We start from the raw sequence: 18585 nt of genomic DNA, 5'->3' as shown, positions 1-18585 counted from the left end.
CATTGAGCTTCAGTGGTTTGAATCCCAGGCCCACAACTTGGTTTCTCAGGCTCAATTAACATATCTATAGCTCCTGAGCTCAGTTGAGAGAAGGTGAAAGGGAAGGACAAAAGGCTTGGGTGGAGTCCCGCTATTTTGGCTTCCTCAGCCAGGTTTTCAGGAACTTGGCTGAATAACTTGCACCTGGGACAGATTCAGGGAGGATGGCTTTTTTGTCTGTAGAACAAAGATCTGGGAAGTAGCTAAACTCTTTTCAGTTAATCCTTTGAAGAAAGGCTTGACCTTTGAAACCTTTACAGTCTTCGGCTTTAGGAAAATACTACATTTATCTGTGGACATTAAGGGCTCATGTTTGGAATTAAATAAAAAACATAACTGAACACTAAGATGGAAAACAGCTACCTGGCCAATTGGAAGAGATCGGTAATTGTGTCCATTCCAAAGAAAGGTGACTCAATGGAATGTGGAAATGATTCAGTAATATCATTAATATTATAAGCAAGTAAATTTTTGCTGAAGATAATTGAAAAACAATTGTATCAGTGCATCAACAAGGAGCTTCCCGAAATTCACACTGGATTCAGAAAAGGACATGGGATGAGGGATTTCACTGCTGACATTGGATGGATCTTGGCTGAAAGCAGAGAATACCAGAAAGAGTTTTGTTTGTGCTTTCTTTACTGACCACTCAAGGCATTCAACATGTGTTGATTTTAAAAAAAACTATGGATAATATCGGGAAGAATGGGTATTCCAGGACACTTAATTGAGCTCATGAGGAACCTGTACATAGACCAAGAGACAGTGGTTCCAATAGAACAAGGGGATACTAAATAGTTAAAATCAGGAAAGGTATGCATGAGAGTTGTATCCTTTCACCAAAAGTGTTCAATCTGTATGCTTAGCAAATAATTCAAGCAGCTGGACTGTATGAAGAAGAATGTGGTATCAGAATTAGAGGAAAACTCTTTAAGTTGTGATATGTTGATGACACAGTCTTGCTTGCTGGAAGCAAAGAGGACTTTAAAATACTTAATGATGAAGATCAAAGACCATAGTCTTCAGTATGGATTTCACCTCAATATAAAGAAAGCAAAACTCCTTATATCTAGACCAGTAATTAACACCATGATAAATGGAGAAAAGAGTGACGTTATCAAAGACTTCATTTTGCTTGGATCCACTATCAACACTCATGAAAGCAGCAGTCAAGAAATTAAAGGAATATAGGATTAGGCAAATATGCTGCAAAAGACCTCTTTGAAGTGTTAAAGAGCAACCATTTCAGCTAGAGGACTAAAGTGTACCTGACTCAAGTCATGGTATTTTCAATAACCTCATTTGCGCGTGAAAGTTGGACAAAACATAAGATCACAGAAGAATCCATGAATTGGAATTATGGCATTGGAGAGGAATATTGAAAGTGCCATGAACTACCAGAAGAACAAATAAATCTGTCTTGGAAGAAGTACAACCAGAGTGCTCCCTTGAAGTGAGGATGTCAAGGCTTGGTCTCTAGTAGTTTACACATGTCAGAAGGGATCCATCCCTGAAGAAGGACAACATGCTTGGAAATATGGAGGGTCATGGAAAAAGATGAAGACATCAATGAGATGAATTGACTGGGTTACAGAAGCAATGGACTCAAACATAACAATTGTGAGGATGGCAAAGGGTCAGGTAGTATTTCGTTTTGTTGTACACTGGATTGCTGTGCATTAGAACAACTCAACAACTCCTAACAACAGTAACATAGAGGATTTGTTCTCTATAATAAAACTACAGTCATTAACACATGGGGTCGTTGTAAGTCAGAATCAACTCAGTGGCAACTGGCTTGGGCTTTTTGTTGTTGTTATTGTTGTTAATTCACACAGTAAGATACTAAGGTATAAGAATACAGACAGTTTACCATAACCAAAACAGAAGTCAGAAATAGACCTATGTACATATAGGAATTAAATTTACCAAAACCCAAACATTTAATTCACAAAATGGCACCATTTAAACTAACTAGTTATTTGTATTTGATGGGGATGTAGACAGAACTAAAGCTTAGGGGAAATAATCAGAAAGAAAAGGCATCAATATCCTATAAATTGCATATCCTTTGAGCAAGCAATTTTAATTCTATAAGGATATTCAGAGACTATAATCTTAATGTATTTTTTTTAAAGTGGAAACAAGCTAATGTCTTTTAAAAGAAAATTGTAAACTAAAGATATACGGCACACCTAAAAAAATGTAATATTTTAAAGCCAAGAAAAATGTAATATTATAAAGCCATGAAAATAATATGGTCTAACATCCAAAAGTTTAAAAGGCAGTATTCAGAGTAAGACCCCGTTTTGGGAAATGCATATGTACACCCATGTGTGTGTATGTGGGTGCATTTCTGAGAGGTGGGTTTTTGATTGATTGCATTGTACTTTTCACATTGTTTTTGTAGATTTCCTGAAGCATACATAATGAAACATGACTCATGCAATTAAAAATGAATAAAAGCAGCTTTTGTGGAGGAGAGTCAAAAGCCCTTGTTTGTCTAATACTTTTGTTTCATTTGCAAAGCCGTACAGTTGATGGTATTATCAAATGTCTTACTCATCTAATCCTGGGATATATTTCTCCTTGAGTTTTATTACAAGACATAATGTCTCTGGACACAGAATGACACAGAATTGTCTTGGCAGACAGTGAAAAGTTTGAACCCTAATTTGGTTTCCTATTTGACTTGCCTATCTGAAACCTTAGCTTGACATTCAAAGCATGATTATTTTCACTTCTTGTTTACTTCAGTTAAGTTTAATATTCGCGGAATATTGTTGACCCTTTTAGAGCTGTTGCAAGTGTCAGCCAATGGAACAATAGTTCTGTGTCTTTAGAAATCAAACCAGGAATAATTATGCAAATAGAAAGACCAACTAGAGTTGAGTTCCAAGGGGGGAGAAAACAACAAAATGAAACAAAGAAAACATTTTTCCTATGCCCACAAATATCATACTGTCTTGTCACTAAAAGCTATGAATCTCACACAATTCCATTTGCTTCAAAAGTCAAGAACTTACATCTGAACACAGTGGATGTGTAAGGAAAGAATGCCAACCAGCAAACAAAAGCAACAACCTCAAAACGAATTCAGACCAGTTGTTATTGGGTCTTGTTGTTGGTAAGTGCTGTCGAGTTGGGGCCAACTCATAGTGATCCTGTATAGGGTTTCTGAGGAGCAGCTGGTGGGTTTGAATCGCCAACCTTGTGGTTCAAACTGACCTTGCAGTCCAGTGCTTATCCTACTGCACTATACCAGGACTCCATTTGTTATTGATGTTATTTAACTCTGGTGCACAGTGACCCCAGGTATGCATCGTGTGCTCCCATAACTGTTTCAAGGCTCTGACCTTTCAGAAGCAGATTGACAGGTACCTCTGGGTGGGTTCAAACCACCAACCTTAAGGTTAGTAGTCAAGCACTTAACCATTGCATGGAGTACACCTATAGAAAGTATAAGTGGTGAAAAACATCTATGTCTGCATTGAAAAATATTTTTTTAAATTACTTCTGCCTCTAATTTTTATCTTGCATTCTATGTTTTTATGTTATTTTGGTTTGTGAACAATCTTAAATTCTTTTGGGTGGAAGTTAGATTTAAGACCCTTTCCAGGGAGGTGACTGAGACCTTCAGACACCAGCATAACTTTGGTCCTGGAGAGATGGCTGTACATCCCATGGTGGTGGCTGTATATCCCATGGTGGTGGCTGTACATCCCATGGTGGTGGCTGTACATCCCATGGTGATGGCTGTACATCCCATGGTGGTAGAGGGCCTTCCTGGTGACCACCCTCCCAGGCACAGATGCTACAGGTCCATGGGCTGTTCTCTCTCTCAGAGGGTACAGAGGGTGTTCTTCAGACCTCTTAGCTCTGGAAATCTGGGCCTCCACATCCAGGTGCATCAGGTGAGCTTGCCAGGTGTCTCCTCTTCTTGTTGTTGTTAGGTGCCATTGAGTCAGTACCGACCCAGAGCGACCTTATACACAGCAGAATGAAAACACTGCCTCATCCTGGGCCAACCTCACTATTGTTGCCACGCTTGAGTCCATCAATGCTGCCACTTGGCCAATCCATCTCATTGGGGTCTTCTTCTTTTCCTCTGACCCTCCACCTTACCAATCATGATATCCTTCTCTAGCAACTGGCCCCTCCTGACAATATGTCTGAAGTATGAGACATGAAGTCTGGCCATCTTGGCCTCCAAGGAGCACTCTGGCTGCACTTCTTCCAAAACGGATCTATTGGTTCTTTTGGCAGCCCATGGCACTTTCAACATTCTCCTCCAACACCATAACTCAAAGGTATCAATTCTTCTATGGTCTTTCTTATTCACTGTCCAGCTTTCACATGCATATGAGGTTATTGAAAACACCATGGCTTGAGTCAGGCACACCTTAGTCCTCAAACCTTAGACATCTTGGCCCTTCAACACTTTAAAAAGTTCTTGTGCAGTAGATTTGCCTAATGCAATACGCCATTGGATTTCTTGACTGCTGCTTCTGTGAGTTGATCATTGATCCAAGAAGAATGAAGTTCTTGACAACTTCAATCTTTTCTCTGTTGATAAGAATGTTGTTTATTGGTCCAGTGGTGAGGATTTTAAAAAAATTACATTGAGATGTAATCCATACTGAAGGCTGTCCTCTTTGATCTTCATCAGTAAATGTTTCAAGTCCTCTTCACTTTCAGCAAGCAAGGTTGTATCATCTGCAGATTGCAGGTTGTTAATGAGTCTTCCTCCAATCCTGATGCCATGTTTTTCTTCATAGAACCCAGCTTCTTGGATGATTTGTTCAGCATACAGGTTGAGTAAGTATGGTGAAAGAATACAACCTTGTCACACACCTTTCTTAATTTTAAAACATTCAGTGTTCCCATGTTCTGTTCAAACAACTGCCTCTTGGTCCAGGTACAGATCTCTCATGAGCACAATTAAGTGTTCTGGAATACTCATACTTCCCAATGTTGTCCATAGCTTGTCATGATCCACACAATTGAAAGCCTTTGAATAGTCAATAAAACACAGGTAAACATCTTTCTGATATTCTCTGCTTTCAGCCAAGATCCATCAGCTATCAGCAATGACATCCCTCATTCCATGGCCTCTTCTGAATCTGGCTTGAACCTCTGAAAGTTCTCTTTAGCAAAACTTTGTCTCCTCGAGAAGGATAAAATTAAAACAAGTTCATGAGAGCCAAAATATGATCTTGAACATATCCCACCTGAATTTTGAGATCATCTCAAGAACAGATTTGATGAATTAGACAATAGTCCTGGAAGACCTCAGGAGTTGTGGGATAATATCAAAAACATCACACAGGAAGAAAGCAAAAGGTCATTCAAAAGACAAGAAAGAAGGAAAAGACCAAAATGGATGTAAGAAGAGACGCTGAAACTTGTTCTCCAGTATAGAGATGCTAAAGCAAATGGAAGAAATGAGGAGGTAAAAGAGTGTAATAGAAAATTTCAAAGGGCATCTCAGGAAGACAAAGCCAAATATTATGAAGAAATATGCAAAGATCTGGTGATAGAAACCCAAAACAGGAGAACATGGTCATCATTTCTCAAGCTGAGGGAACTGGAGAAAAAATTCAAGCCTCGACTTACAATTTTCAAGGATTTAGGGACAAAATATTGAATGATGCAAAAAACATCAAAAGAAGATGGAAGAAATACATATTGTCACTCTACCAAAAAGAAATGGTTTCACATGATCAAGAGCCTGAAGATACTGAAGGAAAAAGTCTAAGATGCACTGAAGGTATTGACAGATAACAAGGCACCAGGAATTGATGGAATATAAACTGAAATCTTTCAATAAACTGACATAGCACTGGAGGCACTCACTCATCTATACCAAGAAATTTGCAAGATAACTAACTGGCAAGCTGATTGGAAGAGATCCATATTTGTGCCCATTCCAAAGAGAGGTGACCCAATGGAATGTGGAAATAATTGGAAAACATCATTAATATTCTATGCAAGTACAGATACTTTAAAAATTACTGCAAGAATCTATTGATAAAGAACTTTGCCAGAGGTTCAAGTCGATTTCAGATGAGGATGTGGAATGAGGGATATCGTTGCTGACACCAGATGGATCATGGCTGAAAGCTGAGAAGACCAGAAAGACGTTTACCTGTGCTTTATGGACAACATTGTGAAGAACAAGTATTCCAGAACACTTAATTGTGCTCATGAGGAACCTGTACATGGATCAAGAGACAGTTGTTTGAACAGAACAAGAGAACACTGAATGGTTTAAAATTAGGAAAGGTGTATGCTAGGGTTGTATTCTTTCACCATACTTATTTAATCTGTATGTTGAGCTGGACTATATGAAGAAAAACATGACATCAGGGTTGAAAGATAACTCATTAACAACCTATGATATGTAGATGATACAACCTTGCATGCTAAAACTGAAGAGGGCTTAAAATACTTACTGATGAAAATCAAAGACCACAGCCTTCAGTATGGATTACACCTCAATATAAGAAAACAAAAATCCTCACCACTGGAGTAATAAATAACATTCATATAAATGGAGAAAGATAGAAGTTGTCAAAGACTGCATTTTGCTTGTATCCATTATCAATACGCATAGAAACAGCACTCAAGAAATCATTAGGCAAATCTGCAGCACAAGACCTCTTTAAAGTATTGAAGGTTGAAGCGCAAAGATGTCAGTTTGAGAACTAATGTGGGCCTGACCCAAACCACCATATTTTCAATAACCTCATATGCATGGGAAAGCTGGACAATGAATAATGAAGACCATAGAAGAATTGATGCACTTGAGTTATGGTGTTGGAGGGGAATATTAAAAGGATCATGGATTGCCAAAAGAACAAAGAAATCTGTGTTGGAAGAAGTACAGCCAGAGTGCTCCTTAGAATCCAGGATGGTAGACCTCATCACTTATACTTGGGACATATTGTCAGAAGAGACCAGTCCATGGAGAAGGACATAATGCTTGGTAAAATGGAGGGTCTGTGAAAAAGAGCAAGAGCCCCAATGAGATGGATTTGTACAGTGTTAGCAGCACTGGTAGTAAATATACCAACAATTATGAAGTTGGCACAGTACCGGGAAGTGTTTTCATTCTGCTGTGCATAAGGTCACTAGGTACCCAATAACAACATATATCAAAAGAGATTAATTCAAGATACAACATTATCCTGTGGATTGGATCTGTCCTCATTAACATCGTGGTAGTGTGGATCTACAACACGCAGGTTAATTACATCAGACCAAGGCCAATCCCATCAGATACCATCTAATATATGATAGTATATTAGATGTCATTGGGGGGATTCAAAAATCTAACCAAACCTGCTGCCATGGCGTTTACTTTGAGGCTGTAAATCGTTATAAGAACTGAAAGCCTCATCTTTCCCCTGAGAATTTGAACTGCCTGTAGACCTTGCAGTTAGCAGTCCGGTGTTTATCCTACAGAGCTTCATTGGGGATCACTGCCTCGTAACTACAAAACCACAGGGAATCCAGATCCAGCCAAGTTGACACAAAGCCTTAACTATCACAGTGTACAGCGTTACTGTGCTGGGAGGGCATCTGGGTCTTAGCCCTGCCCCTAAGTGTAGGTCACCTTGAGTGACCCCAGATGCTTCTTAAAAAGAAAAGAAAAAAACTAAAGTCCACAAAGAAAAGAAGACATTAGATCACACAGCGTAGACCTCAGCAATATTACTTAAAGTGGGTTTCACAGAACACCTATCCCATGGGATGCTAAAAAGTAATATGAGAAAAAACATCTCTGCCATCAGACAAATCAAGTGTATGCTGGATTAACTATTGCGGGACTTTCCAGTGCCTTCAGCATGATCACTTAAGATTTCTAAGAGGAAAGCTTCTTATGCTGTATCTTCCAAAGTTCTTGAAATAGATGAAGTATTTTTTCATTGAGCCTCTTAAGGGATGTATGTATCACACAACCGTTTTCAGAAACAAAACAACAGGAGCCGCGTCCAATTCATTCTCCCCACAACCTTAGTACCTCAACCATTGCTTACCACTTTGAAAGTGCTCAATGAACAGTTTCGTAATGCGTGCATACATGAATGAATGAATGGGTGAGAGAGTGAAATCAACACCTTAGGCACATTAGGAGTCAAAACATCTCTCAAGTAAATGAAATTGATCCCCTGTTGTTGTTGTAAGTTGGGGTGGATTCTATTCTGTCTCACAGTCACTCCACATGGGCCGAGTAGAACATAGCGGTTTCAAAGCTATGATCTTTCAGAAGCAGAACGCCAGACCTGCCTTCCAAGGTGCGGCTGGGTGCGTTCAAATTGGCAACCTTTTAGCTAGTCACGGGGCACTTAACTGTTTGTGCTACCCAAGCACCCCTGGTTCCCTGCAATCACTTCATAAACAATTCTACTACTACCGGAGAGTCAGAGAAAAAGAGGAAGACCCCCAACAAGATGGATTGGCACAGCGGCAGCACGGATGGGCTCAAATACAGCAACGATTGTGAGGTTGGCGCAGGGCTGGGCAGTGTTTTGTTCTGTTGTGCATAAGGTCACTATGAGTAGGTACGTAACGACTGATTTTACAGGGCTTGTCCCACCTATGCTGAGTCCAATAAGTGTAAATCTCAATTCTGCAGTGCTTTGGGGAGGCAGGGATGAGTCTCAGGGATGTATAGATTCCCATGGTTGTTGTTGTTGTTATGTGCTGTCGAGTCAATTCCGACCCATAGCAACCCTGTACAGGGTTTCTGAGGCTGTAAATCTTTATGGGAGCAGAAAGACTCATCTTTCTCCTGCAGAACAGCTGATAGTTTCTAACTGCTGACCTTGAGGTTCACAGCCCGATTCGTAACCACTACGCTACCAGAGCTCCTTGATTCCCATGGTACTTAGATCTAAAGGGAATTCCTGTAGGCAGGAATCCTAGAGCAGATGAACCATCTGGAAGGATGCTTAGCATTGGCAGTGTGGCTGGTTGGGTGGGCTGCATGGGACATGGGGACATATGTATTGGTGGCCTGGTAGAGGGGGATGTGGATGGCCACGGTGAAATTCCTCCCTGACTGTCCTTACACCTCTCATCTGATCCAAGCCCAGTTGCCAGATGGTTTTCCTAATCGTCTCACAGGCCTGCAGTTCCTCCCTGGGGCCGATGGACAAAACCCTCACCCTTGACCTTGGAATCTCATCTCCAACCATTTACTTCGGAATACCACTCCAGTATTGCCTTTCACTGTGATCCTACAGAGAGTTCCTGTGGATGAATGTGACCAGCTGGCAATTGAAAGGTTGGAGGTTCAAGTGCACCTAGAAGTGCTTAAGAAGAAAGGCCTGGCAAACTACAGCCATGTAAACTGTAATAAAAGACAGTTCTACTCGGATACACATGGGGTTTGGTTGATTGTTGGTTATGATTCTACATGAATGTTCTGCTCCAGCTAAAGGATGCTCACTTGTCTTGACAGGCTAGACCTTGGTCTTCCCTTCAACAGTTACATGTTCTTGTAGGCTAACTCCCTGGTCCTCCCTCGGATAATCAGAGCCCCTTTCCCTTTACTTAAGGCTTCCCTGTTTTTCTTGAGCCAACTCTAGTCTCACTCCTTTGGGTGGGTGTAGAGGCTTCTGGGATGGCTCCTTGTTAGACAGGCATCTTATTTTGATGCTTTCTGTATCGTTCAATATTTTGCCTTTGGAATCCTTCGGTATATTGCATTAACCTGGAAGATACCGACACCTGTTTAGCATGATAGCAACCCACAAGCCTCCACTGACAGAGGGGGTGAGGGCAATGTTAGTTCAGTGGTTGAATTGTCACTTACATGCCAGAAGCCTGGATTTGATTCTGGCCGATGCACCTCTCAACTGAACTAAAAAACAAAACATAAAGTCAAACCTGTTGCCATCCAGTTGATTCTGACTCATGGAGACCCAGTATGTTATAGAGTAGAACCATCCCACAGGCCTTACTGGCTAGAATCTTTAGGAAGCTGATCACCAGCCCTTTCTTCCACAGCACCATCCAGTACAAGTTTGAATCACCAACCTTTAGCTTTAGAAGTCAAGAGCAAACCACCTAGTGACCTTTCTCAATGGACTGTTGTTGTTGTTGTTGTTGAGTGCCACCGAGTTGGTTCTGACTCATAGCGGCCCTCTGTAGGGTTTCTGAGGAGCAGTTGGTGAATTTGAACCATTGACCTTGTAGTTCAAACCACCTGCTGTCCCATGCATTAACCCACCATGCCACATCAGGCCTTCTTTTCAATGGACTACTGTCCTCAAATTCATCCCACTGACCACACTTTCAAGCTCAACCCCTTCTCCCTACTGTCCACGGTGCCCACTTCTGCTGCTATGACCACAGGTTGTCCCTGGGCTCTGAGGGTCTTTTCTGGCTGCTTGCCTTGCCATTCCTTGCTGGATTGACCCTTCCTCAGATCCGTTCTCAGCCCCAGTCCCCACCTCCTGTCCAGGTGGGCCGTTATGTCTCAGGACACCTTCACTCTGCTGTCCAGCAGTGACAGGCCATGGTGAAGGGAGAGAATAACTTTTGCTGGCCAATGTCCTTAGTGACTTTTCTCATTCGTGACCCTTACCCAAAAGACCTCAGGAAACATCTCCCGTGGGATGGTTTCATTTTCGACTTTCTGACCACAGCTTGACAGCAGATTTGAGGGGACCATAGGCTGAATGGAATCCTTGGGTGATGTAAATGTTTAGTCTACTTGGCTGATAATTACAAGGTTGGCAGTTCAGTCCACCCAAAGGTACCTCGAAAGAAAGGCCTGCCAATCTGCTTCTGAAAAACCAGCCATTGGAAATCCTATGATTCCACTGTGGCACACATGGGGTTGTCGTCTATGGCACCGGTTCTGATTCTGGAATAGAATGACTGCTAAAAGCTTCTCTTGGAGCTCAATGACCTCATATAACCCAGGCCACTTTTATTGGAATCTTTACACACTGATAAGTCCTCACCCCACCCCCACCCCCCAACACACACACACACACACACACACACACACACACACACACACACACAAAGCAGGTGACTGCTGGCCTTCTGGTTCAGTCTGGGGAGAAGGAGTCCCAGACCCTGGGATAGAGATCAGATATCCCCTGGCTTCCCACCACGGTCACCCTGCAGTTGGGTTGACAATTTTTCCCAGGAAAAGCAAGCTCTGGGTGGTCACATCCCAGATGAGCAACAGGAAAGGCCGGTTGAAATGAACGTGGGAAGCCGATGCTGCATTCAGGGACTGGGGCTGGGAGAGGAGGCCAGATGCAGCTCCGGCCTTGGTCCCCTTCTCGCTCATGTCCACCACTGCCTTGTGTGACACCTGGGGACAGAAGAGAGGACAGAGGTGGTATCAGTTCAGGGAGCTTCAAGGGGAGCAGGCAGCACGTTTTGCTGTCCCTCCTGCTCCAGCCCTCAGTTCTTTGCTCTCCTCACTCCCACTTTCTCTCCCTCCATCACACCTTGTTTCTTTTTACTTGAATCCACAATCAATACTCATGGGAGCAGCAGTTAGGGAATCCAATGATGTACTGCACATACCGCATCAGGCAAATCTGCTGCATTAGGCAAAATTTTAAAGTGATTAAGAGCAAAGATGGCACTTTGAGGACTAAAGTGAGTCTGACCCAATCTATGGTATTTTCAGTTGCCTCATATGCAGGTGAAGTTGGAGAATGAATAAGAAATGAATGAATTAGAAGTCCAGTGCTTATCCTACAGCGCTACATGGATGGGTGGACATAAACCAATAGTTTTCAGACTGAGTTCACTGGGACCCTAGCTCCTTAGAGAAGACTGGCAGGTGGACTGGTGCCCCAAGCTCCTGGTTCACCTCCAAGATAGCACATGACTTCCCACTTCACTTGCAGCCAGCTTCCTAGAAGAAAGGATTCTGAGCCTTACAATGTGGAAAACCTTGGCCTGGTGATTCCTTTCTTTAAAAAACAAACTATGAAAAGGTAAATCTAGCATTGAAGGTTAGCAGTGAAAGAAATTCTTTAAAAGGTGACTTTTGTGTGTGTGTGTACCGTTTCATACAGGAGTGCTGGTGGTGTGGTGGGTTACACATGTACTAGTAATTGCAAGGTCAGAAGTACTAATATATCAGCCAGTCCACTCTAGAAAGATGAGGTTTTCTGCTCCTGTAAAGATTTATAGTCTCAGAAACCCTATGCGGGGTTGCTATGAGTCAGAACTGACTTGACAGCACAGAACCACCATCAGCACCCTTGCCAACACACACACACACACACACACACACACACACACACACACACACCCCACACCCCACATCCTGAATGCTGGCTTGGTTTCACATTCAACTCTCAGCTGGTTTCCCAGGAAGTCTGGAGCCAAGACTCAGAAGGTAATTAATGACTGTTCCTCGAAGACAAAGACAAAGTTTCTTAATTGTAATTTTTATAGAAACAGATCACCAGGACTCTCTTACATGGCACCAATCAGTGAGTTTGAACCGCCAACTTTTAAGTTAGCAGCCAGTTGCAAACTGCTTCTGCCACCCTTCCTGTTAGAGGGCTCCAAGACCTCATCCTGCCTGGCAACATTTCAGGGCCTTTTATGGGAGAATACAACCCCACCCACAAATATTAGCCTTGACTTTGGGGCTTGCTTTGGACAATAGAGGAGACCTGATGGCTCTGTGGGTTAAGCACCGGGCTGTTAACCAAAAGGTCAGCTGCTCGAACCCACCAGCTGCTCCGTGGGAGAAAGACGAGGCTGTCTGCTTCCGTGAGGATGACATTCTTGGAGATCTTCTGGCAGGTCTACTGTGTCCTACCTACAGGGTCGCTCTGAGTTGGAATAGACTCGGTGGCAGTGAGCTCCTTGGTTGAGCTTGGCAGATGGCATGTGAGCAACTATAGCAGCAGCCATGTGTGGAGAAGCATGGAGCACTGGAGCCAATTTTCTTCTGTCTTTTTCCCATGGCTGTGAGACTGGCATGGTCCAGTTAGGGACTGCTCCTCGAACCTACATCCTCGCAGGAACAGGACATAGAAGCAGATGTGTAGCCAGCTGTGACTTGCCTATGGCATGCAATAGGCACTGTTACCACAAAACACTGAGGGTTGAGGCAGTTACCACAGCAAAACTGACTATTACCCAGTCTTGGTGAGGCACTGTAGGATAAGCACTGGATGGCAAGGTCTTTTGAATCACAAAGGCAGCGGTTCAAACTCACCAGCTGCTCCTTGGAAAACTGATACAGGGTCACTATGAGTTGGAACTGACTTGACGGCACTTAACAACAACAACAACAACTCTAGAGCAGTGAGGGTGGTAGCCTTTCACTGCCTGTCCTACGAGGAAGCTCAAGTAGTAAAAATACACCTACTCCTCACTTACCAACTGTCTCATTATCCGACATTTCTCATTATGACCATAGTTTAAGAATGCTCTGACTAGTTTGCACATTGATGATGTATAGTAATGCATGGTAATAGGGACTGCCGTGGTCTGAGGCGAAAGTAACGCTGTATGATGGCTGAGATCATGTGTCAACTTGGCTGTGCCATGATTCTCAATGATTTGTAATGATGCAATTTTGCAATTTTGGTGAAATAGCAGGTTACACATTGGGCTGCTAACTGCAAAGGTTAGCAGTTCGAATCCACCAGCTGCTCCATGGGAGACAGATGGAGTTCAGTCTCAAAAACCGTATATAGGGTCCCTATGAGTCGGAACTGACTCAATAACACACAACAAAACAAACAGCAATGCTGTAATTTGGCAGTTACATAATAACTTAATCATCCCACTTTGTGATTTTATATGGTCATCCTCCATTTGTACCTAACACCAATTTTAGCATAACGATCTAGCCTTGAGAACATAACCATGTACAGATTGGGTGTAAAGCTATTCCCATACTCTTCTGGCTCCATGGTGACCCCAAATGGGTACGCAGTATTCAAAACCCTGTTTGTCTGTCGTGAAGAAGGGGTAGTGGGAAGGAAGTTGCTTGTGAGCTATTGGCTTGAATAAAAGAAACAGGGTCATGATTTCTAAATACATCTGACCCACATTCACCCCTTACCCTGGAGATGGTTGTGTTGAGCCGCCCGGTGATTCCTGAAAAGTCAGCTTCTAAGTTGAATATGTTGGTGAGACCGATTTGGGACAGTATCTCTTCCAGGTTGTATGTTCCAGAGATGGAAAACCGTGGCAAATGCAAATCCAGCAGACTAGAGAGAGATAAATAGTACTAGTGGGTTCTATGTGCTGCACCTGCCTGGCTGTGGGCAGAAGAAAGGCTCATCCTAGTCTAAGAGAATCAGCATAGAACATTCTGCTACCCATAGCTCCCTCCTCTCACACCACACAGAACTCCACCAGCTGCATCTGAGCAGACTCCTGGCCAGCCCATGTCTTCATCACCATCTCTGTCCTGTGTCCCTAAAGGGCATGCTAGGAGCCAGGGGCTGAGCTGAGTTTGTGCTTTAACTGATTGACTCCACCTAATAGCCTTGTAAGGTGAACGGGTTATATAGTCTCCCACCTCCATATCTGCAACATCAACAAGTTACCTTGGTTCAAATTTCCAAACTGTCTCCTAAGTCCACCTCTCATACAGGTTACCTTTGTCTCTCACCTGTGTGACCTCAGCTATCTCGTCACCACCCAGCTATGTCCTGTCAGCCCACAACACCCTGAGAGAGACTGAATGCTCATTTTATATCATTCCATTTTGGGATGGCTTTTTGTCCGCAATAAGCAAGCTGACCTCAGGGCCTGACTTTAGTCCTTAAAGGAAGATGCAGCCCAAGAAGGGAGGAGCCTGGAAAGGACCCTGAGGAAACAAAGAATGGAAGCTGCCCTGGCAACACCAGACTCAGGAAGCAAGTGAGGTGAAAGGCAATTGGATAGTGATTGCATAAAAGGGGCACTTGGATTTTTACAATTCTCTTGTTGGTATTTTGTTATATATATATATTGAATTTTTAAAAGAGGCACCTTTGAAATTGCATGCAGTCTAAATGGGGCTGGTGAAAGGAGATGGGGATGAGACTCTTGTGGTTCAGTAGTGAGTAATTGTAATTTTTATTAGGACTGATTGTGATTGTTGCAACTGTAAACCTATAGGTTTTGTAGCAAAAAGAAGGGAGTGCTGATCTTACAGTCCAGGAGCAGAGGACCCTGGGGCCATAAAAGGAGAAGAGCAGGGCAGAGTGCAGTGCCCTATCCAGAGAAGCAGCGATGCCAGAGATGGAGGCAGAGATGATGATGTGGAGAGATGGAATGGCTGGGGACTCTAGACTCATGGAAGGAGAGGGGCTGGCAGCGGGGCGGGTAGGGGGGAGCAGCCTTGCATGGTATGCCCTTTGGGTGTTTGAATGATTCTATATTCCTGAATGCTTTGGTGTACATTCAAAACAACAAAAACGAGAGTGAATAGAAACAAATACTGTTGAATGCTAATGCATGGAGGGAATTGTAATCATTGCAATGAAACGAAATACGATAGAATGAGTGTAAAGCTGATGTTCTCCCATGTAAACTACCACTCAACTCACAATAAAGACTTTTTTAAAAAGTGCACACACAGTTTTGTGGGAGTCATCGCTGTTCTCAATGTTACTGCTCTTTATTACCACGGAGTCAGTCTCCATCATTGTATTTGGTCTTATTCATTGGCAGTACTCAACTATCTTCTGGCAAATGTGTGTCACATACGATAAGCACGCTTAGCTGCAAAAGGACAGATTGCAGGTTTGAGTCCACCCAGAGGCACCTCAGAAGAAAGACCTGGCAATCTACTTTCGAATAACAACAGCCATTGAAATCCCTATGGAACCAGAGCAGAAGAAAATGACGTGAAAAACCAAAAAAACCAATAGAGTGTTTTGTGTTGTTGTGTTTGTTTTGTTGCCAATTGACTACGATGTCCCCTGAGAGTATGATCCTGATACCTCAGGACCAGTAGCTGATTTCCTCAAGGGTTTAGTAATGTCTAAGAAGTTTTCATAATTTCGCCCCCTGTGTGCTCCACCATATTCATGAGTATGTTAGCAGCAAAGGTATATTCCTATGCACAAATTGCCTGTCAAACCTATATATATCTGTGGACATGTTTCCTATTCTCTCTCCAAATCCATTCAGCCTCGGTATCTGCCCCTGTATTTAGCTGTGGATGGCTCTTATTGCAGAATTGTATATATAGCATTATCGGCATCTCTCTCAACTGACTCCTGGACTCCTTGCTGTGTTTTCCCCTGCCTTAATCATTCTTCCAGTGGTGCATTGTTGTTGAGAGGAAGAGGAGAGCCAGAAGAAATGAGGTTGTGGCCAGATAGATACTCAAGAAGGGAGAATAACATTTATCACGCAAGTGAGCACTTAGTATGCACTAGGAACCATTCTAAATTCTCTACATACTAACTCAATTAATTTTCCAAGCAGCCCAATAGGTGAGTATGAGTTCCTCATATTTACAAGTGAGCAAATTGAAGGCCCAAAGAGGTGAGAAAAATTTCCAAGACACACAGCTATAATTTGGGTTCTTGCAATTAGAGCTGCTTAAGATTTGCTCAGGTTCTTGAACAAGGTCTTCCAGAAAGGACTGGTGCTTACCTGGGCAAGAGCAGCGGGTCCCATTTTCTCAGGATCTCTGGCTGCAGTGCCATCTCCACCTGCTTCATTTTCCCTGGGTCAGGAAGGAGTAGCAGAGCCTGGGCGTTCCCGCTGTATTCTATCTGGAGGACTGTGCATGCCAGTTCCTGGTCATAGAGGAACCTGTGCATTTCCTTCTGGTGCATCATGGGTACCCGGAGAGAGGTCCTCTGGTCTGCAAAGAAGCTCTCCTGCTTCTGGGTGTGGTAACGTGTGAAAGGATGCTTCCACTTGGCTTGGAACAAGAACCATAAAGCCATGAGAGCATTCTCCAAGAGAGCAGCTCTGGGAAGACATCCACAAAGCCACACTGGTTTGGTGACTTCTGGTGCCAGTACAAGCTGAGATTTTGGTCTGACAGCCCCTCACACAAACCCCCAGAGCTTGAGCCCCAATGATCTGTGATTTTGCTCCATTTCTGTTCAGAAATGTAACTTTCAAGAGATGAAAACTTATTCCCATCCACTAAGTGCCTGCTAGGAGACTTTGGGTGGTACCAATGGTTAGCGGGCTTAGCTGCTTAACTGAGAGGCTTGGAGGGTTGAGTTCACTCAGAGGCACCTCAGAAGAAAGGCCTGGCAATCTACTTTTGAAAAAAGCAGCCATTAAAAGTCCTATAGAATCAGAGCAGAAAAAAAATGAAATGCAAAACCGAAAAACAATAGAAAGATTCAACAAATCCAGAAGTTGGTTGGTTGAAAAGGTCAATAGAATTGAAACCCTATGGACCATAGGTTTTCACATATAGGGTGGCCATGTGTGAAGGATTTAAGCACCTTCTATATGTAGGAGTCCTGGTGTGGAGTTGTGGGTTAATGTGCCACACTGCAAAGCCATTTGAACTGCAAGATCGGTGGTTCAAGCTCACCAACTGCTCCTCGGAAACACTATATAGGGTCGCTATGGATTGGAACTGACTCAACAGCACTTAACAACAGCAACAATATGTGGGAGAGTTCAGTGGCTCTGTAGGATAAGCACTGGACTGTAAACTCCAAGTTTGATGATTGGAGCCTACCAGTTGCTTTGTGGGAGGAAGATGAGGCTTTCTACTCTCGCAAAGATTAGCAGCCTAGGAAACTCTCTACTGGATTACTATGAGTTGGAATGGACTCAACGGGCATCTAACAATAACAACATGTGGGAGGCACTCTTTCTGTAAGTCTTCACAAAAACTAACATGAAACAAGTATTATTATCCCCATGGGAAAGATGAGGGAGTGAATCCCTGTGAATTTATGTAAACGTCCCTAGTTTGCAGAGCACTTATGTGGTAGAGTTGGGGTTGGCTTCCTCAATCGGCCTCCTTAGCTCTTAGTTCTTTGAAAACATTGAAGCCGTTCTTCTCTGCTAAGCTACTTGTAGACAACAACTTTCTAAACTAAAATACCACCTCCTCTAACACCCTAATACTCAAACTGGAAAAGAAGAAAGATTCTAGGGTATGTAATGCAAAAACCCATGAAGATATAGCTAGATAGTCAGAATCTGTCAGTCTTCATCGTGTTCATGTGTAATGTTGTTAGATGTTGTCGAGGTGGTTCTGGCTCATAAAGATTTCATGTACAACAGAACCAAACACTGCCAAGTCCTGTGCCATTCTTACAGTTGTTAAGCTGCCACTGTGTCACAGTGTCTCTTTGGGAGTCTTCCTTGTTTTCGATGACCCTCCATTTTACCAAGCATGATGCCCTTCTCCAGGGACTGGTCCCTCCTGACAATATGTACAAAGAATGAGAGGCAAAGTCTCACCATCCTGGCTTTTAAGGAGCATTCTGGCTGTACTTTTTCCAACACAGATGTGTTTGCTCTTCTGGAAGTCCATGGTACTTTCAATATTCTTTTCTAACACCTAAAGTCAAATGCATCCATCCTTCTAAGGTCTTCTTTCATATGCAT

At 42.9% G+C, this 18585-nt stretch overlaps 1 protein-coding gene across 1 annotated transcript in view; it reads right to left on the bottom strand.

Moving 5' to 3' along the window:
* Positions 1–11176: 11176 nt before the first annotated feature.
* The window catches only part of SERPINA11 (serpin peptidase inhibitor, clade A (alpha-1 antiproteinase, antitrypsin), member 11), a 13595-nt gene continuing 6186 nt past the window's right edge, over positions 11177–18585 (bottom strand). The window contains exons 2-4 of the mRNA XM_006839548.1: positions 16648–16921; positions 14114–14261; positions 11177–11380 (exon numbers count right to left, since the gene is read on the bottom strand). Coding sequence (XP_006839611.1) covers positions 11177–11380; positions 14114–14261; positions 16648–16921 — 626 coding nt within the window. The remainder of the gene's footprint in view (positions 11381–14113; positions 14262–16647; positions 16922–18585) is intronic.

This window comes from Chrysochloris asiatica, unplaced genomic scaffold, assembly GCF_000296735.1.
Source record: "Chrysochloris asiatica unplaced genomic scaffold, ChrAsi1.0 scaffold00025, whole genome shotgun sequence".
NCBI classification, from domain to species: Eukaryota; Metazoa; Chordata; class Mammalia; order Afrosoricida; family Chrysochloridae; genus Chrysochloris; species Chrysochloris asiatica.
This window is presented reverse-complemented; position numbering and strand designations above follow the sequence as displayed.